This window comes from Mauremys mutica, chromosome 3 (genome assembly GCF_020497125.1).
Source record: "Mauremys mutica isolate MM-2020 ecotype Southern chromosome 3, ASM2049712v1, whole genome shotgun sequence".
Taxonomy (NCBI): domain Eukaryota; kingdom Metazoa; phylum Chordata; order Testudines; family Geoemydidae; genus Mauremys; species Mauremys mutica.
The window spans coordinates 69929999-69957428 of record NC_059074.1 but is presented as its reverse complement, the minus strand read 5'-3'; the positions used below and the strand labels follow the sequence as shown (position 1 = coordinate 69957428).

General features: G+C 42.3%; 1 protein-coding gene across 1 annotated transcript in view; it reads left to right on the top strand.

Annotated features, from left to right (window-relative positions):
- The window catches only part of MDN1 (midasin AAA ATPase 1), a 168088-nt gene that overhangs the window by 118918 nt on the left and 21740 nt on the right, over window positions 1–27430 (top strand). The window contains exons 62-80 of the mRNA XM_045010265.1: window positions 36–145; window positions 1678–2377; window positions 4093–4254; window positions 5325–5598; window positions 6528–6763; window positions 7506–7601; window positions 7866–7960; window positions 8476–8600; window positions 11436–11585; window positions 11851–11960; window positions 12398–12471; window positions 12711–12906; window positions 15640–15799; window positions 15942–16088; window positions 18369–18495; window positions 19951–20056; window positions 20788–20903; window positions 25252–25737; window positions 26522–26751. Of these exons, the coding sequence (XP_044866200.1) occupies window positions 36–145; window positions 1678–2377; window positions 4093–4254; window positions 5325–5598; window positions 6528–6763; window positions 7506–7601; window positions 7866–7960; window positions 8476–8600; window positions 11436–11585; window positions 11851–11960; window positions 12398–12471; window positions 12711–12906; window positions 15640–15799; window positions 15942–16088; window positions 18369–18495; window positions 19951–20056; window positions 20788–20903; window positions 25252–25737; window positions 26522–26751 (3700 nt within the window). The remainder of the gene's footprint in view (window positions 1–35; window positions 146–1677; window positions 2378–4092; window positions 4255–5324; window positions 5599–6527; window positions 6764–7505; window positions 7602–7865; window positions 7961–8475; window positions 8601–11435; window positions 11586–11850; window positions 11961–12397; window positions 12472–12710; window positions 12907–15639; window positions 15800–15941; window positions 16089–18368; window positions 18496–19950; window positions 20057–20787; window positions 20904–25251; window positions 25738–26521; window positions 26752–27430) is intronic.

Genomic DNA, 27430 nt, shown 5'->3' with positions numbered 1-27430 from the left:
AAAACCATAAAATTGTTTAATTTGTTCTTTACTAGTTACACCACCTGCAGTGTAAATGGAAGACGCTGAATCTGTCAGCGCAGTTACATACAGGAAAAGATCTTGAAAATGAAGCAATTATGAGTTTCACTCATCCTCATATCAGGTAATGGGAGAAGCACTTAACTATTTTGTTGATGATTGGGAGAGGCCAGTGATATTCTTTGGGAGTCTCACCTGCTTACGTGGTTTGGATTTCTCCCATTGCATTGTAATGTGTTTGCATTGCTTTTTTAGAAATAAATTTTTGTTTGTATAGTTGAGTGGTCCCAAACTTTCAAGGGTCGCGTCCCCTCTCAGCTCATCTGCGCCTCCTCTTCCCCTTCCCCCCCCCCCGAGCTGGGGCCAGGAATGGGGCTGTTGCTCCCACGGACAGGGAACGGGATGTGGACAGGGATAAGGGGCTTGAGGCTGCGGCTGTAGCTGGGGGTGGTTCTGGGGCCGGGAGCAAGGCTGGGAACAAAGCCACGGCCAGGGAGCGAGACTGGGGGCAAGATCGGAGCCACAGCTGGGCTGTGGTGGAGACTGGCAGCTGGCCCCTGTCTGGGTGTGGAGCCGGGGCCATGGCTGGGGGCGGGGCTGGAGCAGAGCTGCAGGTGGGATGGGGCTGAGTGGTGCTCCCTCCCCGCCCCCCTTGGGGGCTGGCCCAGGCCCATTGCCCCTTCCCACCTCCCGAACGTTCCTCCGTGCCCCCCTAGGGAGGCGTGCCCCACAGTTTGGAGATCTCTGGTATAGTTGATTCCGGGACAAAGACTTGCATATCAGGATAGTAAGGGCACATAGAGAAACTATTTAGTGGTGCACAAATGCCTGACTTATGCTGGTGATCACTCATGGTGGGTCACTGTGTCTGGGAGGTATGATTCCCATCAGACTTGCACTAGCTCAGTCCAAACTAGCATGCTAAAAATAAGTGTCTGAGCCCATCCATCCCCCCGGGGGCCAAGCTCAGATGGCTGGCCCAAGCTTCCACCCATATTGCAACATCCACACTGCAAGCTAGCACAAGTCTGTCTACCCACACTAGGAATTACACTTCCCAGCTGCAATGTAGACATACAACTTATGTCTAGCCCTTAGGGTATGGCTTTAACTACACTGGTATAATTTAAGTAGTACAACCCCCGAGTGTGGATGCAGTTATACCAATATAAAGATGCCGTATATCTCTCTATGGGAAGAGGAATAAGCTATGCCAGTGTGAGGAACCTTTATACTGGTGTGAAGCACTCTGATACTCCTAGAATTTGTGTTTCTTAAGCTGAGGAACTGGGGAAGAAATTTTAATGGGCCAAGAGGCAACTCTCCTTTTGTACTGTTTTGGAGCCTTCTGTACGCAAGAGATTGGATCAAACTCCAGCATGCAGTCATTGTTCATAATTTTCCACTGTTAACGAAGTTCCTGATCTCATTTCAGCACACGCAGATTGCTTTGACAATTCGTTATTAGAAGTTAGAGAGAATTAGAGCCAGTTCTTAATGGCTGAGCTTCATAAGGCACTTTCAGTAGTGCTGTCTCTTAGGAAATACTGCATTGCATAGGTGATACATATACTGTAGTCTTATTGTGCACCCTAATGAGATACTTATGTTTATAATATGCTTCTAAAATTGGTCAATATTTTTATTTCCTAATAGATTTCTACGCCAAAGAATGCAACAGCTGAAGGAACAAATAGGCAATCTTTCCAGAAAACAGGCCTTCAGACCCCAAATCCCCCCATATGACTGCTTATACCAGGAGGTTCACCAATATGTCACCAGCATTGCACAAATTTCCACAGTCCAGGATCTCTTAGCTCGCCTTCTGCAATTCCTTCGTGGAAATAGGCCCAAGTCACTCCAGGCAGTACAGAACCTGCTAAACGAAGAAGCATCCTGGCAGCAATCTCACCATCAATTTAGAAAACACTTGTCAGAAGATTATGCTTTGTACCCTGATGCTGTCACCCCACTGCAAGCTGCCATTTTACAGCTGCAGCATGGCATGAGACTAGTGGCCTCTGACGTTTATACAACACTCAATAGTATTGTCTGTCCAGCCAAACTTGACACCCTTGTTACTTCTTTGTTGGCATTTCCTTCTGTTGGCCCCACCTTCCCCACTTACCTTGCACATGCGGATACTTTATGCTCAGTGCAATCTACGAACATCCTCTGTGGCCTTAAAAAGTTATCTCTGAAACGCTCTGAAGGAGAGTTTGATGAAAGGGTTCAGAGTTCATACCCGACTCAGGAACAGCTGCTAGTGAATGCCTTATTGTATCTTCGATGCCATGTATTGTCAAAGGGAGAGCTGGACCAGAAATCTCTGCAGCTTTTCAGGCATCTGTGTCAGGTAAAGCCTCCTGAGTAAATGGAATAAATATATCTAAAAGCCAAATGCCAGAGGTACAGTGTAGCTTTGCTTTCAACAGTGATGCCTAGGTATGAGTCTCTCCTGCTGAACCAGAGTAGCCTTCCAGAGTAACACAACCATTCCATACTCTGTCAAAAGCAACAGTAGCAATTTTTTCAGAGAATTAAAAATGGTAATTATGTTTAATTCACTATGGTTCAGATATATTCAGACATAAAACCAAATCCTACCATATTTACTCCATGAAAAACTACCTTTCATTTCAGTGTGTGTGTGGGTTGGGGGGTTCCTCTGAAAAGGGATTCAGTACTATAGGTAGAGTGCTACCAAATTCACGTCCATTCTGGTCAATTTCATAGCCACAGGATTTGAAAATAAGTCAATTTCACGTTTTCAGATGTTCACGTTTGAAATTTCACTGTGTTGTAATTGTGGGAGTCCTGACCCCAAATGGGATTGGAGTGAGGGGCTTGCAAAACTGTTGTAGGAGGGTCATGGGATTGCCACCCTCACTGCTGTGCTGCCTTCAGAGCCGCAGAGCTTCCTGCAGCCAGAGGAGGCTCATGGAGGTGGGTCCGATCTCCCCCATGCTGCTGGGAGCGCTCTAGCTGGAGGCTCCTAGCTGCTAGTCCTGGCCAGCGGAGGATTAACGCATGGGCCCATGGGCCCTGGCCAATTTGAGGACCCCCTGGAAAAATGGACACCCCAAGCCCTGGCAGAAGCTGCAGGTTGGGAGCCCTGGCAGAAGTTGCTGGAGTTTAAGCACCGAGCCTGGGTCCTTGAGCCCTGATAGGAGCCGTGGGGCGGAAGCCACAAGCCCGCCTCCCGGCCGGGATGAGGAAGAACAGAACTTGCTTTTCTCCTGCACAGCTGCTCTCCTGGGGAGATCAGACTCACCTCCAGATACCTCCCCTAGCTGCAGGAAGCTGGGGCTGCTTCAGAGCAGAAGTGAGGGTGGTACACGCTCACTTCTGCACTGCTTCGGGAGGTGGCTCTGATCTCCCCACTAAGAGTGGCGGAGCAGGGGAAAAGTAAGTCCTATCCCTCCCCAGCCCAGCCATGACTAGCAGCTGAGTCCGGGGCAGGGTAGGAACCCCCGACTGAGGCGCCCCCAGCCCTGCCCTTCCCTTCCAATAGCTAGATTTTATGAGGGAGGTTTGATTTTTTTTTTATGGCTGTGAATTTGGTGGGGCGCTAACTATAGGATTTGGCCCACGTTTGCATGATCTTTTTCATACAGTTATCATAGGTGTGGTGTTCCAGGAATTTACAAGTGAAATGTTACTGTAATGTTCACTCAGCACGGTTTGGAAGGGCCGACTCCAGCTTTTTTGCCACCCCAAGCAGTGAAGCAAAAAAAAAAAAGGGAAAACCCAATTGAGCTGCCACCAAAGTGCTGCCAAAGAGGAAGAGAGTGAGTGAAGGACCCGCCGGTGAATTGCCGCCGAAGACTGAAGCGAAGTGATTGAGTTGCAGCCGCCGAATTGCCACCGCAGACTGGGACATGCCGCCCCTTTCTATTGGCCGCCCCAGGCACCTGCTTCCTTTGCTGGTGTCTGGAGCTGGCCCTGGACATGCGTAATAATATTGCATACTGTGAAAAACAAAGACATTGCCTCAGTGCTGAGGCAAGTGGGGTTTGTGTGTGTGTGTTATAATTTCTGAAGAATTCTCACAGTTTTCTGGTTTCTCAGGCAATTATAAACGAATGGGATGAACAGGAGCGCTGTACCCAGGAGCAGGAGGAGCAAGAAAGCCATCTGTACAGATACAGGAGTAAGAGCCATGGAACGGGGCGAAGTGAGGAAGAGGAGGAAGAGAGTGAATTTAGGAGGAGATTCCCTCTCTATGAGAAGGTAGAAGAATAATAGTTTATGGAAAGATGCATTGTACAGTTTTAAAAAACTAACTTCTTTCATAGGGAGAAATGAATCAGTTTCTCTCTTCTCCAGGAGAAGAATATGGGAAGGATTTTGAGATAATGGCTCACTCTGTGTGTACTGTTAAAATATTTTGTTCCTTTTAGTTTGTGGACAGTCGTCTTTGGATTTAAAGGCCATGTCTACGCATTCAGCGCTGCAGTGGCGCAGCTGTACTGATTCAGCTGCGCTGCTGCAGTGCGTCTGGTGAAGATGCTCTGTGCTGACAGGAGAGAGCTCTCCTGTCAATATAATAAAACCACCTCCACGAACATGTTGGCTGGAGAGGCTTATGTCAGTGTAACTTATGTTGCTCTGGGGGCTGGTTTATTCGCATAATAGCACATAATTCTGAGCGACATAAGTTATGTTGACATAGACTGTAGTGTAGCCTTAGCCAATGTTGTTCAGATGAATAAACTTTATAGGCAGTTCCTAAATGTAGTAAGAACACTTATTATGCAATAGTAAGATGCTAGAACTTGATGGAGATCTGGTAAAACCTGCTGAACCTGAAGAGTCTGCCAAAGAGAATACTTCTGCCTCCTATTTCCCCTCTTAAAAGAAGTTGTTTGAAGCCACCAGATTATGCATGTAGCTAGCCTGTGTAACTATGTTCTCACTATTTCTCTCTTCCCCTTCTCTCTCATTGGGCTTGTCTTCACACTGGCGTTGACGTAGCTTAGGTCGACTTCCCCCGGTGTCTTCCCTGTGCTGTGTCAACGGGAGACGCTCTCCAGTCGACTTCCCTTACTCTTCTCGGGGAGCAGGAGTACTGGGGTCAACCGAAGAGCACTCTTCCATCAATTTAGCAGGTCTTGACTAGACCTGCTGCCCCTGTGAAGACCAGCCAGTTGTTATGGTCACTTGTCTCTTTTTTCAGATTGGATCGTAAACATTGCTACCTGTGCCTAGCACAGGGGGCCTTTGGTCACTAGTACAATACAGATAGTAAATGTAGCATACAGGCAGGGTAAAGTTAACTATTATTTTAATATGACTTACAGGACTTTGAAGATATCACAGCTCAGGCAAGTCTAGAGGAAAAAATGGAAAATGAAGATGACTCAGAGGATTTAGTAGCCACTGAAATAACTCTCTTATCCCAGAGTTCAATGCAGACAGTGATGATGATTCATCAGCAGTTGTGCCTAAACTTCGCACGGTCCCTGTGGTATCAACAGAGCCTGCCCCCACATCAAGCTAAACATTATTTCAGTGCATTTCTTTCCAGCTATCAGACTGGTGCTTCTCTAGTGGCACACTTCTATCTCTTGATAGGTAAGGCTGTTAGCCGTACTTCAGGCATACCGTTTTAATTCTTAAGGTTGTTGTTAATGCTTTTACCTGCAGTTGTTTCAGATTAAATATACTTTGTTTTAGACCAAGGTTTTCCCAGCATTGTCTAAGTTACTAACCATGGCTCTGCCTTGAAAAGTGATCACTTAAAAATGGCACCTTCTAATAGACCTGTTCCCTGTGTGTATTCAGAATCATATCTTCTGAATTCTTTGTCAGATTTTTACAACCGTTTTTTCATTCCACATTTCAGCCACGTGGAGCCAACTAGAAAGAGTGAGCTGGATCCTATTCCTTCTGTGATTCATCAGCTGAACTGTTGACATTCCAATCTCTTGCATCTGTGCAGCCCTGTTAAAGACCGTGGGGTTTCACAGATTTCCCTGTGGGTTTAATTTGTATTGGAAAGCCTTTAATTTCCAGAGGAAGGAAGAAAGAAAGAAAACCTAGCTTGATTTTTCCTTTCCTAAACTGAGTTTGCAGGGCTAGAAATAAAGCGGTGGGGGAGGCGGGATAACATGGTCTTTACTTGTAAATTGAACATGTTTGATATGGAAATAATTATAACAATAATACATGACTCTCCAGGATATGATCTTAATCACTTCTCAAAGTAGAACTGCTAACTTACCTGCCACTCTGTCTATTCAACCACAAACCATTTTATGCTGTAGATCAGGTTAACTTATTGCTGTTCAGAGATCTGGTAAAACAACCAACCTGAATTTTTAAGCCTTTTCTTTCTGCATTCACACTTCATTGCTTCATATTTTTCAAGTATGAGAATGTTTAAAGTATACAATGTCTTAAGGTTTTGGATAATGCTCTAGGCATACAAAGAAACATGTAGGTTTCTGGTGAATGAAAAAGTGATCACAGAATGTATGAGTTCTTCCTTTTCGGCTTCTTAGGTGCTGAAATGAATGATTATCTTCTTGGCAGCCAACTTTTAGTTAGCACGCTTCTCCACAATACACTTTTTGAGGAAGTGACTTCAGATCTCATCATACAAGAAGATGGCCCATATGACTTTTACCAGCACCCTAATATTCAGCAAGTTCGACAATGCCAGCCTGTACTTGATAACTTCACTAAAGAAGTAAACAGGTTACTGCAAGAATGGCCTGAACACCCTGCACTCATGCAGGTGAGAGCATTACAGTAAACTTTCAAGATAAATGGGTGTGGACAGGGGAGTCTGTGTAATGCACCATAGTGTGTGACACATCAGAATCTAATTATCTAGTTATTATGAAATAATTATTTTTTTACAGTAAGACTATAGTAATATCTTTGTAAATTAGGATAATTTTGTAGCTTCTTAGCTACCTGTCAGCAACATGATCCAGTTGCATAACATTGATAGGTTTGCTCATGTAAACACATGTGCTATCTTCAATTCAAATGTAAAAGTAATATGCTGTGTTTTGCAGATCCCAAAGCCTCAAAGTTCATTCTAATGACTTGTAAGACAATGTTTTTTCATTATAAGTTCATTTAAGGCTCCAGAGTAACTTCTATTCAACAGTGAGGGTCTTCTCCTTTCTCTAATGCTTCACTTTGGTAGGATTCGATGCGACTCCCTCTGGAGCTAGTCCATTCTGTTCACTGAAGAGTGATGCAAAGTGCCATAAGCACTAATATTGGCTGAAGCTCTTATATTTGGCCAATGTGTGATGCTTTTATGTGTTGTGTAATATTGGCTTTCACTGGTCTAAATCCTAAAATGGAGAGGCCATTTTAAAATAAAAAGGTTTTCTCTTTTCCAAAGAAGGGGAGCACTGATGTTGTTTGAATGTAGATTAGCTCAAACTCAAGTGTTGCATGTGGGTTGACCAGCTACTCTGAGTTGGAAACTCCATCTGTCACTTATGTACTTCTTGTTGCAGCTATTGGTTGTGATGGACAGAATCCGTAGCTTCCCACTCTCCAGTCCTCTCTCAAAGTTCCTGAACGGCTTAGAGATTCTGCTTGCAAAGTCACAGGTAAGAGGGGAAAGGAAACCATTTTAATTTCTCAAGTTAATAGCTCACCTGCAGGTAAAATCGTTGGCTGTGACAAGAGACAGTGACCTAAGTGTTGGTACTATAATAAAACCAACATAGAGCTTTTTGTGAAATCCAGTGCTGGTCACAAATACATGGGACACGAGCCTGTGTGGTAATGGAGGGGGATGTTCTGTCATGCTTAATGCCTCTTTCTCTCGTGCGAGTTCTTGTCTTCCATAAAGAGGAATTTCTCTCTTTCAGGACTGGGAGGAGAATGCAAGTCGAGCTTTGTCTTTGCGGAGACATCTTGATTTGGTCACTCAGTTGATCATCCAGTGGCGTAGACTGGAGTTAAAGTAAGAATTGTCAGTTCCCTACTGTTCGTCATTTCTTTCTTGAGTGTCATGCACCATTGTCTCCATATCTTAAGTTCTTAGTTTTAATGCTGTATCTTCAGAAGCACACCTCACTCTGAATGTGTATCATGTTTTCCTATTGTCTGCCACCATGCTAGTCAGGGTTGTTGCCTTGAGTGCCACATTGCTGTCGGTTGGGGGTTGTTTGGTGTTTGTTTGCTCAGCCATTCTAGGGGACAGGGCGATCAAAAAATATTTTCAGCCCTGACTGGCAAAATACCTAAGCCCTGATGCCAGTGGTGGCATTGGTTGTTCTTCTTCAGGTGGTAGTGACAAAGTTGTGAACTTAAGTGGTTAGTTTTGCCTGTTATGTAATCTCTTTCGTACACACTCAGTTTTCTGCTTGAAAATAATACTAATTTTGACAGAAATAAGGAATAACAAATGTTCACCCTACTTTAGAGTCTTCAGTATATAAATAATTACCTTGGTTTCTCTCCCCCACCTGTTTCCAGCTGCTGGTCGGTTAGTCTGGACAATACTATGAAGCGGCACACAGAAAAATCCACAAAGCACTGGTTCTCAATCCATCAGATGATTGAAAAGTACATGCAAGAGCAAACTGAGGGGAGCACAGAAGGTAACTATTATCCTATTAAGAATGTATAATACAGTTCCATCAATTAAGGGTGCACAGTTAGGCACTTAGACAGAAAATACCACACAACCTTAATTCCTGCCCCTTTAGTGAATGTGCTATAATAATGTACATGTTCACATACTGTTACTCAAATACAATGTGTATTGCATATTTATTTCTGCCACTTAAGTACACATCTCATAGGAATGTGTACTCCTCTCTCTAGTACAGGCACCTTCCCAGTTCTGCTGCTCCTAAAATGCCTGTGATAAATGACCAGTTAGAAATAGAACTTCAGCAATTATGTATCACACTAAGTGGTATTTTTAAGCTGGGGGGTCTGCAGGAGGGAGTCTTTCTCTGCAGCCACAGAAGGCACGTTGAGCTCATAACCTGTGTTCTCTTCTGCATACCATACAAAGTGCCCTCTGGCTCTGCACACTTGACAGTTATTTCATCACATAGCATGCACAGCAACTGTCCTCAGATGTCTACTTTACAAGCTTAGTGTAAAACAGCTGCACATGCTCAGCATGCAATTTTCTAGAGCTGCAAAAGCAACTTCCTCTGCAGCAGGGAAGGACTCCCCTCCTTAAAGAGGGATATTTTCATGCCAAATTTACTATTTAAGATCAGCTACATTGATTCTAGGACTGTTAAAAACAAGCCCTTGGTTTTTTTTAATCAGAAAAGTGGTTTTGCTTCTCCCTACCACCACCCCGCATACTCTCCCGATACTGGTTCCATTAAGCCATCATCCTTAGCACTTTCAAATTGGTCTGAGACCTGCCTCTGCTATGATGCCCACAAGGAACTGAACAACTGATGATCTCTAGATTGTGAGATAATCTGGGATGGTTGAGAATTATTTTATTCATAGAGATTGAAAATAACAAATGATTTTGAACCATCAAGTTGTGCATGTACCTGGCCTCTGCAATCATATGATCTTATTACCACTCATCTTCCTCTTTCCCTTCTATTGTTGTGGCTTATTTCAAATTAGAATGCAAGTTTTTTCAGGACAGCGAATCTCTCTCCCTGGGTTCATACAAAAACCAGGGATGTCAAGCGATTTAAAAGATTAATCACGATTAATTGCATTGTTAAACAATAATAGAATACCATTTATTTAAATATTATTGGCTGTTTTCTACATTTTGAAATATATTAATTTCAATTATAACACAAAATATAAAGTGTACAGTGCTCACTTTATATTTATTTTTTATTACAAATATTTGCTCTGTAAAAAAAACAAAAGAAATACTATTTTTAATTTCACCAGTACAAATACTATAGTACAATCTCTTTATAATCAAAGTTGAAGTTATAAATGTAGAATTATGTAAAAAAAAAAAACTGCATTCAAAAATAAAATAATGTAAAATTTTAGAGCCTGCAAGTCCACTCAGTCCTACTTCTTGTTCAGCCAATCGCTCAGACAAACAAGTTTGTTTACATTTACAGGAAATAATGCTGCCCGCTTCTTATTTACAATGTCACCTGAAAGTGAGGACATGCATTTGGGTGGCACTGTTGTAGTCGGCGTCGCAACGTATTTATGTACCAGATGTACTAAAGATTCATATGTCCCTTCATGCTTCAACCACCATTCCATGGGGCATGTGTCCATGCTGATGATGGCTTCTGCTCAATAACAATGAAAAGGAGTACAAACCGATGCATGTTCATTTTCATCATCTGAGTCAGATGCCACCAGCAGAAGGTTGATTTTCTTTTTTGGTGGTTCGGGTTCTGTAGTTTCTGCATTGGATTGCTGCTCTTTTAAGACTTCTGAAAGCATGCTCCACAAGCATCGTCCCTCTCAGATTTTGGAAGGCGCTTCAGATTCTTAAACCTGGGTCGAGTGCTGTAGCTATCTTTAGAAATCTCCCATTGGTACCTTCTTTGTTTTGTCAAATCTGCAGTGAAAGTGTTCTTAAAATGAACATGTGCTGGGTCATCATCCGAGACTGCTATAGCATGAAATATATGCAGAATGCGGGTAAAACAGAGCAGGGGACATACAATTCTCTCCCAAGGAGTTCAGTCACAAATGTAATTAATGCATATTCTTTTAACGAGTGTCATCAGCGTGGAAGCATGTCCTCTGGAATGGTGGCCGAAGCATGAAGGGGCATACAAATGGTTAGAATATGTGGCACATGAATACCTTGTAATATCGGCTACAAAAATGTCATGCAACTGCCTGTTCTCACTTTCTGGTGACATTGTAAATAAGAGGGCAGCATATCTCCCATAAATGTAAACAAACTTGTTTGTCTTAGCGATTGGCTGAACAAGAAGTAGGACTGAGTGGACTTGTAGGCTCTAAAGTTTTACATTGTTTTGTTTTTGAGTGCAGCTATATAACAAAAAAAAATCTACATTTGTAAATTGCTCTTTCACGACAGATTATACTACAGTACTCGTATGAGGTTAATTGAAAAATACTATTTATTATTTTTACAGTGCAAATATTTATAATAAAAATAATATACACTTTGGTTTCAATTGCAACACAGAATACAATATATATGAAAATGTGGAAAAACATCCAAAATATTTAATACATTTCAACTGGTATACTATTGTTTAAAAGTGCAATTAAAACTACAATTAATCGCAATTAATTTTTTTAATCATGATTCCTTTTTTTGAGTTAATCATGTGAGTTAACTGCGATTAATCAACAGCCCTAACAGAAGCTAGCCTGAGGGAGCCAGATCCTGATTTGAACTCTCTCACTATACGGATTATAGCAGCCAAATGAAAATGTTCAGTTGGAATTTTTTTTTTCTTCTTTAAAATCCCACCCTTATGAAATCACAGAAACCAATGAGCAGCTGAGCTTAACAGTGCTGGTCCACACACTGCAAGCTTTTATTGAAGGATCTACCTTGGGGGAATTTCATACACGACTTCAAGCACTGTTGGTTTTCCACTGTCATGTCCTGCTAATGCCTCAAGTAGAAGGAAAGGGTAAGTAAATTTTTATCATTTGTAAATGGGGCTATAATTTGTTCTTTAGAGCAATAAACTATCCATGATTCCAGACTCTGGAAACTGATTACAAGAGTCCACAGGTGCAACATACAGCTCACTTACTGTAGTGCCTTCTGCCCTGCTTTTCATAGTGTTTCTATCCGTATTGCTGAGTTTCATGAATCCAAAGAGATGGATGTTGATATTGAAGAAAATGCTATCTTTGAAAGAAGCTTGTTGTTACAGCTCTGTTCTCTTCCAGATATGCTGTGCAGCATTCTTTGGAACCTATACAATTATTACAAGCAGTTTGCAGAATGTGTACAGGCCAGGATCACTGAACTTCGTCAGCCTATAGAAAAAGAACTTAAGGTAAGAATAGAAGCTTTCCTCAGACAATGTGCTGAATTGTCCGAAGGAACAGTGAGGCAGGTGTCATTGTTTGAACTGTACTTGAATAGTTCTACTGGTTACTGAAATTCCTATGGAAGCCTTCCTCACACTCCACCTTGTGTGAAAATTAGCTGACTGAGAGGGGTGGTTGTAGTTTTTGTCTGGAGTTAGTCAGTTCCACTTAACCAGAGAGATTACAGCAGAGTGATGAGACCCATATGGATCTAACCACGTTGTCTGTGCAACACTTCCAGCACAAATGTATACACTAGCAGAAGGTGAATATGAATGCCTTGCTATTTGGGGCTGTCAGCGCATCTTAACACATCCTTTTTTTTTTGGTGATTGCAGTATTTGCATTTAAAAGCATTGTGTTTTTAAGGAATATTTCATTAGCAGTTTCTCTTCTATTACAGGAATTTGTGAAAATTTCTAAGTGGAATGATGTCAGCTTCTGGGCTATAAAACAGTCTGTGGAGAAGACACACAGGTAACATGGAAATTTTGGAAGAAAGGGACTATTTTGGGATCCAGTGTGATAGACTGTATATGCACATACTGTATTTCTAACTTCCTACTGGTTGGATTCTGTGCAGCACTGAGCTTGTTATATCACTGGGGTTTCATTTATACCATAGAACCATATCTGCTCTCAGAAGATAAGAAAACTTCAAGAAAAGAATGTTTGATAATCTTCTGGGTTGTTTTTTTTTTTTTGTTGTTGATTAGGACCCTCTTTAAATTCATGAAGAAGTTTGAATCTGTTCTGAAGGAGCCCTGTCGACCTGCTATGGTTGAGAGTGATAAAGAAGCAGCGCTAGACTGCTTGGAGAGGCAGGAAGAGTCTGAGAACCAAGAGACTAAAGTTCAAAGGTTAAACAGCATACTAAGAAAAACTTTGTCTGCTAGAACAGATGCTGCCCAGGTATGTGCACTTCTTATTCTAATTACAAGCAGGATATGTTCTGCATTCTGATTTGAATGTTGATTTTGTTTTTATATGACTTTCTGCACAAGTCAGTGCCAAAAGCCTCTTCTTTGAGTGTTGTCAAAGTTTTTTAAAGTATGTCTTTTGTCTTTCAGTTGTGATTTGTGTGATAAAATGTGGGTCAAGAGGGAGGGAATGCGATGAATATGCTTAGCGTCAGTATTGCACAGTAAGCTGTGCCATGCAGAGTAATCTGTATTCCAGTTAAGATCTGTTAGTGGATGTGTACATTGTCTCCAGGTACTCAGGCATTGGCTGTGGTGGTCTTTTACCTACCTAGTCAGTACAATAACAGTGTCAGGGAAGAAGGCTTATTTTGCCTTTCTGTCTGAAAGGGCTATGGTATTAGGTGAGGAGGAGGATTTCTGATTCAAATAAATTGATAACTCTTAGCCCTCCTGGATTCAGCTCTAAATTTATTACCATGTAATCCAGCCAAGAGGGGAAGTTATCCTGTTTACATTCTGAAACGGATTCATGTTCCCATTGAAGAATTAGTGTTTTAAGGGTTAATAAACTTATATAATAAATAAATACATACAATTAATACATAAAATCTAACTGAAATTCCCGAGAATATTAGCTTGGATGAAATTGGCTCAGATATTTCCATCTGGCAGTTTCCTGGATTCTGTTTGATTTCTTCACACTGGGAGAGTGTTTGATTTTTTTTTTCTTCTCTCTCTCTCCCTGCATTGTTACTTCAGTATGGCAATCTGAGAGGGGATCTGATACAATTCTAACGTGGTCACTTTTATGTTATTGTATTCCTTGCAATAGAAGCATATACTGTTGCTGATTATCAACTATTAGCTCGTTTTACAAGTTTAATGATGCAGATAATTCTGTCCTGGAGAGAATGAAACAACCACAGCAAGCGATAAACGAGTTGAGAAAGCCCTGAGGAATAACTGTTAACCAGCCCAGGGGATAACTCCGGACACTCTGTGGTTTATAATTATGCTACTTTGCAGTTAACTATTAGCCTCCATCTGAATATCTTTAAAGCTGTTTGCAGATACCAATTAAACCTCTCAGGCCTGGTCTACACTAAGAAGGGGGTTCGAATTAGGGTATGCAAATTCAGCTACGTGAATAGCGTAGCTGAATTCGAAGTACCCTAATTCGAACAACTCACCCGTCCACACGCGGCGGGGTCGAACTCCGCGGCTCCCCCGTCGACTCCGCCAACTCCTTCTGCCGAGGTGGAGTACCGGAGTCGACCGCGGCGCTTCCGGAGTTCGAACTATCGCGTCTAGATCAGACGCGATAGTTCGAACTCCAAAAAGTCGAACTCTCCGCGTCGAACCGGCAGGTAAGTGTAGACGTACCCTCAGTCTTTCAGTGTGGGGGTAATAAGTAGGGTTATCCTTGACTTGTGGATTGAGAAACTGAGATTTATATTGCAACTTACCCCAGTGTTAGTGTGGACAAAACGTGTAATTGAACTCAGTATTTTGATTAAGCCACAAGACTTTTGAATTATATGCCGATTAGATATCAAATGTTTTGGGTTTCAGCTGTATGTGGAGCTTTAGGAATGGTTTACAGCAAGTTGCTATGATTAAGGCTAAGATTTTGTCATGGATATTTTTAGTAAAAATCACAGGGCGGGGGCAGCAAGGGGCCATGGCCCTCCCAGTTTTGAAAGTGGATGGGTGTGGCCGCCTGCCCCTCCTCGCCCCCCTCCCACCCTCGTGGCCCTACCCCCCATCCAGGCTGGAATCTGGAGCCCAGTCCAGGTAAGAGAAGCCCAGGAAGCATGGGCAGCTGTGGGGAGCCACATGCTCCACCTGCCCATGGTGGGAGAGCCCAAGAGCAGCCTGTGTCCTGGACCCCCTTCCAGGGCAGGTGGAGGGTCTGCGGCTCCTCACAGCTGCCTGGGCGGCTCTTACCATGACCCGGCTGTTCGGCCTCTGAGGCCCTTCCCCGGCCCAAGCTGGAGTCCGGGCAGGTTAAGAGCTGCTTGGGCAGCTGTGGGGAGGTGTGGACCCTGTACCTGCCCTGGGCTGTAGACACGGGGGGCGGGGATACGGGCCGGGGGCTGCTCTCGGGCCCTCACCCAGGGCACATGGAGGGGCCCAGGCTCCCCAGCCCAGCTCTAGCCTGGGTGGGGCCTTGGAGGGGAAGGGTTGGGGCTACAGAGGGGGTGAGCTTAGTGACCCCCCCCACACACTTTTAGGAAGAATCCATTGCTCCTGGAACCCTGGGGAAGGAAGGGGAATCCAGTACCCACCCACCCACAGCTTCGGGATCCCCTCAGCACCCACAGTGGCTGGGAGCTGCGAGGGCCCCCACCCACTATGGTGGCTCAGAATCGGGGTCCCCCCTGCCACCTGCGACAACTGAGAGTTCTGGAGCCAGCGGCTTGGAGCTCTGGGTCTCCAGCCTCCTGCGGTGGCTGAAAGCTTCCAGTTTCCCCACTGCCCACAATGTCTCGGAGCTCTGGGGTCCCCACTGCCCGTGGTGGCTGGGAGCTGAGGGGCCCCCATCACCTGCAGTGCTCAGAGCTCCAGGCCCCCACTGGCTGACAGCTCCAGCCCCACCACCCTGGGGCTGAAGTGGAAAATGTTACGGAAGTCACAGACTCTGTGACATAATCTTAGCCTTAGCTATGATCTATGTGGAGCTGTATGTTGATGTGGATGCTGATTTCTTCCATTTTCACAGACTGTGCTCTCAGAAAAATGCTATGGTGGAGTTATGTTTGATACAGAATCTCTTCAGTGTCGTTTGCCCAAGCTCACGAAGCGAATGAAGATGTTGTGTGCAACTCTTATGAAGAAGAACTCATTTCTAGACCGGGTGGAGAGTCTTGAGCAGTTTACAGGGGAGTATTGGAAACACATGACTATGTGACCAAAAAAATCTAAGAGCATTTTCTTAATCAGCTATGTATATAGATCCTTTCCATAATTAGTTTATGCATGTTGAGGTTCCAAGTCTCTCTCCTTCTACTGTCTCCCATACAGGTGATATCATTGCCTCTGTGCTTGAACTGCAGAACTTAACAGTTAATCAGGCTGCAGATAAGGAAAAGCAGAAGTCAGAGGTCAAACATATTCTTATGCAGAAACAACGGGCCTTATCAGATCTCTTTAAAAGCCTTACTGAAACAGGTGAGATTTACTTTAAATGTGATTGGGTTAAAAATTCAGAAGATGTAGGATAGAATAATACTTTTGCTAATAAACACACACACTGAGTGATATCAGTTTCATTCTCCAGATTGAGGCATCGTGCATAATGTTTTCATGAGCATGTAAACTTGTATTGAACTGTTTTGGATTTGTGTATCAAAGCTTCATGTAGGTCAATATTTTGGTGTCAGTCAGGATTATTAGAACAGTCTTTCCATTCAATTGTGTTCCATTACATTATATGCAATATGATCTCTATTTCAAAGCATTTATTCAGAATATTTAATCAGGGGCCACTGTCCTACTTTAGAAATGGGAGGGGACTCAGTACCCATTCACTGATTCAAAGCTAATATGAAATGAGTTGGTGATTCCAGTCTCATCCCTAGTGAAAAAGGGCCTACATTTCAGTGGCTAGTATTGGTAGAGAAGCTAAGGAACAAATGGACATGAAGGCTGAACTGCTTGCCTGGGGAAGTGGTCCCTTAAGAACAAGCTAAGGCATGTTAGAAAGGCAGTGCAGGAAGTTTTAAAGGTAAATGGAGAGCTCCAAAGCTACTGGTCCAGCACTGTTTCCATTCTTATCATATTGACTCCTTTTCATAAGCTGTCCTGGATCACTGAAATTACCAAAATGTGTAACCTCCTCACAAGCAAATACTTCTCAGTGCTTCTCTGTGGCCTCTCTTAGCTTGGTCATTGTTTTACTGGCCCTCAAGCCCCAGCAGCCTTCTCAACAGCTTCCTGAAGCTTTTTTAAACCTCAGCTTTTTCCCAGCCTTACATCCTACCCAAGTCTTTCTTGCCCATCTCTTGGCTGAGTAACTGTGTTTACAGTAAGTGACTTTATAGACCGACTGACTGATTGCCCAGTTTAATGCCCTGACACTTTACCCTTTTTTTGCCTTACATGTGACTATGGGTGGTAAACTTTAAATACTGTGTAATAGGCCACAATGGATGGCTGTTGTCAACATTTTCTTTTTCCCTTGTCCCTATTCTACCAATCTCTAGCCAGAAACATAGGTTTGCAAGTCACAGTGTGTGTGTATTTTAACTCTTGTGTATTTTATCATGAGTCTTATATTGTGTGGTGTCTCTTTTTAAAGCCCTAGCTTCTAGAAGCATGTGGTTAGGTGAGATTCTCAACTTTCATTTTAAAAAAGTTAAGTTCATAGGCCTTATAGTTGCAGAGAGAACCTTGAAAGTGTGACACTATTGAGTCACTAAAGTGCGCCCTAAAGGCTCAGGCCAGAAGGCAAGTGAAAAGCATTAAATGTATTATTTTTAAAATCTCATGATTACTTCTGAAGGGCCTGACTCATGATTTTTATGTGTTGGCAATACTTGAGCGAGAGCATTTCTCAGGGCATGTTGTGTAAGGAGTTCCCAGAATACCAAGATCAGTTTTATTTAGATGGCCATACACATGAATGGCTCTATGTGGAATGTGTCCCCATAGATGGACTTTCTGCTTTTGATAGTGGTCTGTGATAACTCTAATGAAATAGATACTTTGCAAGAAGGTTGCTGGTCAATGGATGTAATGTTGTAGGCAGGTGGTAGTGTCTGGTAGGTAGGGAACTGGCCTGGCCATCACACATGGGTTCTATTTCTGCCTCTACCACTGCAACACCATGGGAATTTAACCTTTCTGTGCTTTAGTTTCCTCACGTAAGATGGGGAAAGTGCTGCGTGCTTGCTGCTGTGGTTATTCTCCGTTTTGTTTGAAAACTTGGTATATGTGACTTGCTGTTGTGACTTGAATTTATTTGATGCTATTATATAATACTTATTTGATTATAAAAATTATATTCACAAGTGCTTTGAAAGTACTATTTAAGTTGGCTTGTGTGAAAGCAACATTATACTTAATCCAGTTCAAAACAACTGCTGAATAACAGGGTGAAGACTGATTGTCTTTGTCCCTGGTTTTATTTGACACTTCAGTTTTTGCCTTTCAGATGCATGTGTTTTGGTTTGCTTCTGCCTTGTTTTTACTACTCTTCCCATTTTCAAATCACCTCTAAGGTTAATGTCTACTCGTCTTCATTCAGTACTTTTCTGTGTGTTTCTCCATCATGATCTTGAATTAGCTACTAACGTACGGTTGCCTAAAGGGCTGTTGGCCTCAGAAAAAAACCTTTTGTGTGTGTTAGCGTAATTGGTACTGACTAGGTTTCATACTGTATAACAAAGTACCAGATCATGAAGACATGGTATAAGTGGGTTGTTTTGTTTTTTTTAAATGCCTTTCTAGGTTTGTCATATCGAAAAGGCCTTGCTTGGTCTCGTTCAAAAGACCCTCAGGATATGCTTTGCCTGCACCCCTTGGATTTACACAGTGCACTAGCCCTAGTCAACTGCACACATGAATTGGATGCCAAGTACGTACTTAGCATTTTATACTTTTGGATTGTAATATTAACCATCAACATAACTTACAAAATGAAGTGCATCTGGAATGACTTGTTCTGCCTAGTCTTCCTGGATTATTTATAGGTTGTTGTTTTTTTCTTACATCTATGAATTACTTTTACTTTAACTATATGGTCAGTAAACCACTGAAAATATTATTCCTATTGTAGTACCACCTACAATTTTACTATAACTAAAAACACTTGAGGGGAAAATATTTTTCAATGAAAATGGAAGCAGAAAAACACTTAACTTTTTTTAACAAATGTTTAGGAATTTAGAACCATAGGAATTCCTTTTCCAGATCAAACCAGTGGTCCATCTAGGCTAGTTTCCTGTCTCCAACAAATGTTTGAGAGGAATATGCAAGGTCTCCAAAGCAGGGAGTTATGGATTAACCTGCCCATAGGGAAGCATTTTTCATAAACCCCTCAGTCAGACATCTTATGCCCTGAAGCATGAGGGTTTATATGCCTTCCAAATGTAGGGGTTTGTTTATAATTTTACTTTCTCAACAACAAAATAAGGACAAAGAGTTCTGTACTGGAATCTAGACTACAGGTATGTCTACATCAGGGGTCCCCAACGCGGTGCCCGCATCCTGGCCAGCGGTGAAGCATCTGCCGAAATGCCGCCGAATTTCTGCGGCATTTCGGCGGCGACGCCTCTCGACGACGCTTGCTGCCGACAAGCAACGTCATCGAGAGGTGTCGCCGCCGAAATGCCGCAGAAATTCGGCAGCATTTCAGCGGATGCTCCACTGCCGCCACGGTCCTTCGTCTGGTGCCCGCCAGACGAAAAGGTTGGGGACCACTGGTCTACACTGACACTTTGTCAGCAAAACTTTTGTCATTCAGGGGTGTTTAAAACCCCTCTCCTGTCCCACTGAATGTCAGAAATTTTACCGACAAAAAGCACGGGTGTGAACAGGGCTTTGTTGGCAGGAGCACTCTCCTGCTGATAAAGCTGCTGGTGCTAGTGGGGGGGGTGAATGTTTTTTGTCGGCAGGAGAGCCCTCTCCTGCCAACAAACAGCAGCTACACTGTGTGGCTTTTAGCGGCATGGCTAGAGCCTTAGTCATTTTAAAAAATTCCAACTTAGTGTCCCTTTAAATTGTGGAGTGATTTTGGAATGTGACAGAGGGATGAGTTGGATCACCCCAAGTCTCAATTATAATTGCTACTCAGATTCTTCAGTAGCTTCAATTTTTTAGTATTTTTTTCCTGTAGAACAGCCATGGAGGAACTGAAAAACTTTTGTTTACTTCTATGATCATTTACTTAATAAAGTTGCAGAAAAATTGTTGGCTAAATGCATGGATAAATCCAGCTTCTCTAAGCTTGGTGATACCAGGCGTGCTATTAAGCCTTCCAGGATCCTGACGTTGTGTATCTTTAAAGTCAGACTTATTCATATTCTTTCAGGTTGCTGACAGAGATTTCTTCTGTCTGGGATGGATGCCAAAAGTACTTCTATCGATCTCTTGCACGCCACGCTAGGCTTCAGACAGCATTATTAGCACCTGCCAAGGTAAAGGAGTAACAGCAAGCAAAAATGGAGAATGGTTTTTATCTGAATTTTATTTTACCACTTTGAACTTGGAGTTGGGATTTTCTGATACTGAGTTGAGTCACAGTCATAGAAGATCTATGTTTATTTAAAATCTGGTTTGGGGACAGCATTCCAACTTAGTGATTTAAAACTATTGAGAGTCTCTGGCTTTGTGAATATATAACTTAAAAAATAACCAGAGGTGTTATTTAATAATCTATATTGTATGTACAGCATCTTTCATTCCAAATTGCTTATTGCATTGTACGTATACAGGAATCCCATTAGCCTTTCTTGTACTGTGGAAAATATTTAGGTAGACAAAATCCAAATTATCCAGTGTGGAATTTGGACAGTACAATAGCATTGATATTTCTACTTTCATGAAAAGTGCTCTGGGATATATAATGATCAGACTTGGTTAGAGCCTCCATTCTGTGTCTCATGCAAAAGATAGCACCTTCAACAGCAAAGTGCCTATACCTTGTGTGGGTTTTAGTTTAGTATTGAAAGGGGAAAAAATGGTTCCTGTTAAATCAGCACCACCTTCTGCAGTACCTGAGGCTTTCCCAGGTATTCCCTCATCCAAGCACTGACTAAGCCTGATGCTGTTTTGCATGTGGTCTTGTTAGATCTTGTTAGTCCAAGGCAGTGTGATGTAATTGAACACAGTTTTAGTCACCTTTGCTTGCTCTGCCGCCTCTCTTCAGGAAATTGGACTAGGTAGCATTGACAGATGTAAAGGATTCACTGCACACCTTATGAAGACGCTTGTTAAGCAGAGGAGCTCACTCACTGCCTTGACAGAACAATGGATAATACTGAGGTATCTCACATTTTATTAGTATAGCCTTATTTTAAAATGGTGAAGAGGAGGTTGACTCTAAATACTTAAATTTATAAAAGGATGGAAAATTGCATGATAAAAGGAATAGATTTCTCTTCCGTTTTTTATTTTTTGCCTATATATCTGATGTCTCAAATAAAAGGAAAAGAATTGTGATTAGACCATATTTGTCCCCTCTCTCAGTGCACAGATCAATTTCAGACCAACATAATATTAATGTGTTTTAATTCAGTAGACTAACAGCTCCACCTTCTGGAATTAAAATGTGGAGCAAAAGTCACAACTGAGCTCAAATCTGGGCAAGCAGATTGAAAATTTAGTAAATGAGTAGCCTACCAAGAATCAAAACGTTTAAGAGAAATGAGAGACCTACACAACTGAAGACCAGAAAAGAATCACACTACAAAATTATATCAACATCCTTTGATTGTCAAACATAAGCCATTTGATAGTGCCTTGTGATTTGTTTAACTTGTATCTTAGCTTGCCAAGTTTTTGGGAAAATTAATTGGCCAGCAAGTGGCTGACAAACATTACTCCTGGGGGAATTCTGCACCAAAAAATTAAAAATTCTGCATATTTTGTCAAAATAACACAATACAATCATACCAGTTTCAATTATTGTGGTAATTTATTTCAAAATATCTGTCAGCAAGTATGTCTGTAACAATACAGACCAAAAAAAAAAGATTCTAATTTTTTTTTTTTACAAATAGGCATATTAATATAGAACTTTGAGTAATTCATTTAAAATACAATACAAAACTATATTTCCTGCACTTGTCAGAAGCAGTGCAAACACCTGGGGGAGTCAGAGGTAATGGAGGAGCTGAGGGAGGGGGAAGAGCCTGGGAGTGAACCTGGAGGGTGTTGGGTATGCGGGGGAGGAGGATTGTTAGGGAGTTAGGAAGCATTCCCCATGCAGACCCTGGCTGACCCCAAGCCTCTCCCATTCAGTCGGGCACAACCGCCCCTCTCCCCCAAACCCCTGATCCCCATGTTTCCCTGCAGCCCCCCACCCCTAGGCTCAATGCCGTCACACCACTAGCTCCTGAGCAATGTTCCATCTAATTTTTTCCATCCATGGGCAGGATTAATTTTGTTATGTGCACTGAGGTAATATGAGGATATGCACCACCAGTAGAAACAAAAAACCTAGATATAATATTTATTTTTTAAAAGTTACCAATAGGGATAATTACTCCAGCCAGGACAGGCTAGGCATTTTAGAGCTCACTACTCAAAGAATTTAAATTTAAGTGTAAGAGAGAAATAAAAATTATGAAATGCATGGACCAGTCAAAAAACTAAAATAACACACTTTGAAAGAATAAAATTACAGAGGATATATGTGCATTGCAGGAAGTACTCCTTCTTATAACACACGAACTAGGGGCCACCAAATGAAATTAATAGGCAGCAAGTTTAAAATGAAAAAAAGGAAGTATTTTTTCACACAACGCATAGTTAACCTGTGGAACTCCTTGCCAGAGAATGTTGTGAAGGCCAAGAGTATAACAGGATTCAAAAAAGAACTAGATAAATTCATAGAGGATAGGTCCATCAATGGCTATTAGCCAGGATGGGCGGGGATGGTGTCCCTAGCCTCTGTTTGCCAGAAGCTGGGAATGACCGACAGGGGATGGATCACTTGATGATTACCTGTTCTGTTCATTCCCTCTGGGGCCACTGGCATTGGCTACTGTCAGAAGACAGGATATTGGTCTAGATGGACCTTTGGTCTTACCCAGTAATGCCTTCTTACAAAGTACCAAGAAGTAACAACAGTAATAATATAAGTATGTGTTGGAAAGTGAGTATGAAAGACTGTGTGAGAGAGTGAGACAGAGACACTGTGTGTGCGTGAGTGCATGTGCGCCCGTGTGCGCGCGCGCTGGTTGCTGGGGAAGTTTCTGAAAGACGCAGTGCACTGTCTCTTTAAGGCACTCATTGAAAGCTCTCCTGCTCTGTCCTGAGCCCTGTCTCCCCCTCCCACTCTGCAGAGATGGGGTAGGGGGAGAGGAGAGACAGAATGTGTGAGGGGGGATGAGTGTGACAGAGACAGAGATTGTGTGAGCTAGCGGCTGGGGAAGTCTCAGAGCATGTCTATACTTACCAGTAGATCCGCATTGTTGATTTACGGGTCTGGTGAAGACACACTAAATCGATCGGCAAGCACTCTATGCATGCCCAGTGCTGCAGAATTCCCCTACAGGTTTTTTTCCCCCCCACAGAAAATACATTCTGCCCCTGAAGTGCTGTGCAGCTGGCTGTTCTGGGGCAACAGTGGCCGATAGTGGGCAAAAGGTGGAACTGCAGTACTCGGCAAAACGCTTTTTATGCAGGGGTGGGATGGGAATTATGTGGGACAGATTAATTCTATGCATCTGCAGGTATGCAGAATTCCCCTAGGAGTAACACATGACTCTCTAAGTGAAAATACAGAAACCTCAGCAGAGTATAAAAGAAAAATCTTGTATAGTTGGATATTTAGTTTGTAGGGGTTTGCAGCTCTTGGGCTGAAAAAAATGATCACCAGTGCACAATAAATACCTTGTCTTTAGCCATTTTATTCCACTCTCAGTCACTTCTGGATGACTTAGGCCTGCTCTACACTACACGTTTAAACCGAATTTAGCAGCGTTAAACCGATTTAACCCTGCACCCGTCCACACAACGAGGCCCTTTACATCGATATAAAGGGCTCTTTAAACCGATTTCTGTACTCCTCCCCGACGAGAGGAGTAGCGCTGAAATCGGTATTGCCATGTCGGATTAGGGTTAGTGTGGCCGCAAATTGACGGTATTGGCCTCCGGGTGGTATCCCACAGTGCACCATTGTGACCGCTCTGGAAAGCCATCTGAACTCAGATGCACTGGCCAGGTAGACAGGAAAAGCCCTGCGAACCTTTGAATTTCATTTCCTGTTTGCCCAGCGTGGAGCTCTGATCAGCACGGGTGGCGATGCAGTCCCAAATCCAAAAAGAGCTCCAGCCTGGACCGTACGGGAGATACTGGATCTAATCGCTGTATGGGGAGACAAATCTGTTCTATCAGAGCTCTGTTACAGAAGACGAAATGACAAAGCATTTGAAAAAATCTCCAGGCTATGATAGACAGAGGCCACAGCACAGTGCTGTGTGACAAGCGTAACGGAAAGCCAAAGAATCAAATGGACGCTCATAGAGGGAGGGAGGGGGTACTGAGGACTCCAGCTATCCCACAGTCCCCGCAGTCTCCGAAAAGCATTTGCATTCTTGGCTGAGCTCCCAATCCAGGGGAAAAGGGCACAAAATGATTGTCTGCCGTTGCTTTCACGGAGGAAGGATTGGGTGACGACATTTACCCAGAATCACCCGTGACACTGTTTTTGCATTGGGATCTCAACCCAGAATTCCAATGGGCGGGGGAGACTGTGGGAACTATGGGATAACTACGGGATAGCTACCCACAGTGCAACGCTCCGGAAATCGACGCTAGCCTCGGTACATGGATGCACACCGCCGAATTAATGTGCTTAGTGTGGCCGCATGCACTCGACTTTATACAATCTGTTTTACAAAACCGGTTTATGTAAAATCGGAATAATCCTGTAGTGTAGACATACCCTTACTGATATCCCTGCCAATTCCCCTGTCTTGCTCATGCATCCACAAATTCTTTCTGTAACACTATAGAACTGTCTATGATGTTGAGTTAGGGACTGTTCTCTTAGGTTTTTGTACGACTCCCAATCTGAATTAGAGCCTTTTGGTGCTACTGCAATGTAAATATTTATTGATATTTTTCTGTACTTCACATAATTCCTTGCAATAGTCTGACTGTATAAAGAATGCAGAGATATTTAGCTGCATTTCTGTCACTTGAAATTTATGGCAGGTTCATGTGATCATTTTTCATGAGCTTTCTCTCTGGAAAATGCTGGCTTGGTAGGATTTATCCACTTTAAATAGTGGAAGAAAGTGAAGAATAATTGAATGTAGGCCAGGGAGCTTGTTAATCTTATTTGTTTTTAATAAACCTGGAGTATTTTGATGAGGAGGACCTCAAGAAACTCATGTGTACAGAATGTGGGGGAGGAGCTTCATTTTCTAGCTTTCAAGAGATTATTGCAAATCAATCAGAAAATATATTGAAATAATTAAAAATATCCTAAATGTACTTTATTAAAAGTTATTTGTATCTGGATGGGAAAAGTGATGATATTATAACAATATTTTACATACTTCTGATTTTATATTCTAAGATTCTACTTTAAACAAATGCGATTCCATATTTGAATACAAAGTCTTTTTAACCTTTCTTCTTGTATGACTCTTCTAAACAGGAATCTCCTGAGTTGTGTACAGGAGATTGATTCAAGGATGAATGTTACTAGAGACTATAATGTAGCCTTTCCTCCTCAAGATAGTATTCAGCAATGGACTGAGAGACTGCAACATCTTGCCATGCAATGTGTGATGGTCATTGAGCAGCTATCTTGGTTTGTACAGTGCTGCCCAAGAGAACAGTCTTTAATCTGTAATCATGGTGTAAGGACGGATATGAAAACAAACATTCCCCAGTGTAAAGGAACTGAACAGAATCTGGAAAATGCCCAGATGGGAATACCTGATCTAATCCAATCAGAGCTAAAATACCTATCTCCAGTGGCTGCAGAGCAACTACCCTCCGGATGCAGGATGCGAAAACAGGATCAGTTGTGGCAGCAGTTGTCTGCAAGAGTGACTGAGATGCTCGCGGAGATTAAGGCCGTGAAAGCAGATATAGACAGAATAAGACAACAGTCTTGTGAGACCTTATTTTATTCCTGGTGAGTTGTGTGCATGCCTAGAATTGAAACACTTTCTGTGCATTTGGAAATTCATAAGATTTAACAATATATCCGGGAAGTAAATTAAAAAGCTTGCCAATATTGCTGCAATTTTGAAACATTTTTTTAAGAATCTGAAAGATATACTTCTTTCCTGCTTACTTTTAACCTTAGAAATATTTGGGATGTCAAATCTGTCCTTTCCTGATTTTTCTGGAGTACTTGTTGGTAATCTCAAATAGAAATTGGGACGTCCCACATCCTTAAGTGAAAGAGGCAGGCTTGTTGAATCTTTAACAAAGATTTCTTCTGCTAAGTGTTTCTCTGTTGTTTGAGTTAAATAGTTATTAACAAAAACAAACAAATTATTTTAAATAATCCAACCAAAAATTCCTTGCACTCTGTTGCTCAGCGTTTGTCTCTGGTCTCCAGTGATATCATCCCACTGGTTCTCCTGTTGTTCCTATAGTTCCAGTTTAGACAAGGCATGAATTTCTAATGTAAAAATACAAGTAGATTATTTTTTATAGTTACAAAAAAACCGCCCCAAACCACCACCACCTCAAGCTTTTTTTATACATCACAAAAAAGCAAAGCAGTACATACTCCATCTGTCCTTTTCAGGTCCCCTTTAAGCATATTATACTTCATATGGGTGGCATCAGTGCTTGTTTCCATGACTTTTATTCCATTAGGAAATAAACTAATCTCCATCTTAAAGAGTAAAGGCATAATTTTAAATGTATGTTTCTTTCAGTATTATGCCATTTCTTTCTTCTTATAGGAAAGATTTTGAAGTTTGCAGTTCAGGGCTGAGCTGTTTGTTGAAAGTCTCAACTCAGTTGCAGAGCATAGAGTCCTTATATGTTCTTCAAGGGATGGAAGGTATGAAGTCTACGAAGCAGATGGCATTAATCAAGAGCCTAGAATACATCCAAGCGGAAGTTAATAAAACTGCCGCAGACTTTACTACCTGGAAAACCCAGCTTCTTGGTTTGACTTCAGACTGTGGTGGTAAGGACTGCTCCTCTAAGTCTTGAAATTTAAATGAGAATTCAGGACATCTGAGCTGAAATGTGACTAGGGCGCAGTAAAACTAGTTTGGTCTAGTCTGAACTTTTTGTCCATTGCAAAGTCATCACACAACTTGTGTAGTCTATAGTGTCTGCTTAATTTTGTAGTTGTAGGATTAAGGATTAAGAAAAATACTTTGGGAGGGATGTATGAGGAAACTTGCATAGTGCCAGTCTGCACTATGCACACCATAATTCCATGAGTGCAAATATTCACCCACACAGTGTGGGAGAAAATTAATGCACTATTTTGTTGGCTGTTGTCTTCCATGAGCTTGCTTTGAGCAAGTATTTTTTTAAGCCAAAGAATTGTCAATGTCTTGTGATCTTTCAGAGTGTCTCTTTTAATGATGGGCAAACCTCCCACATTTCATTTTGGCTAACCCCTGAAAAGTTTGAATGCTTCGCTAAAAATGTTGAGGTTCACTGCTACACCATCCCCCACTACCTTTTTAGAGATCTCTCTGGTTGGTCCCAGATGCACCTGTCCTTTTAAACTTCCCATGCTTTTGGACTCTACCGGTCAATGTGCGTTGGACACCGAAGTCTTAACCCAGATGCTGGGGCTGTAACCGCTGGACCACTGCAGAGTTGATTAAACGCCTCCTTGCCCAAATTTT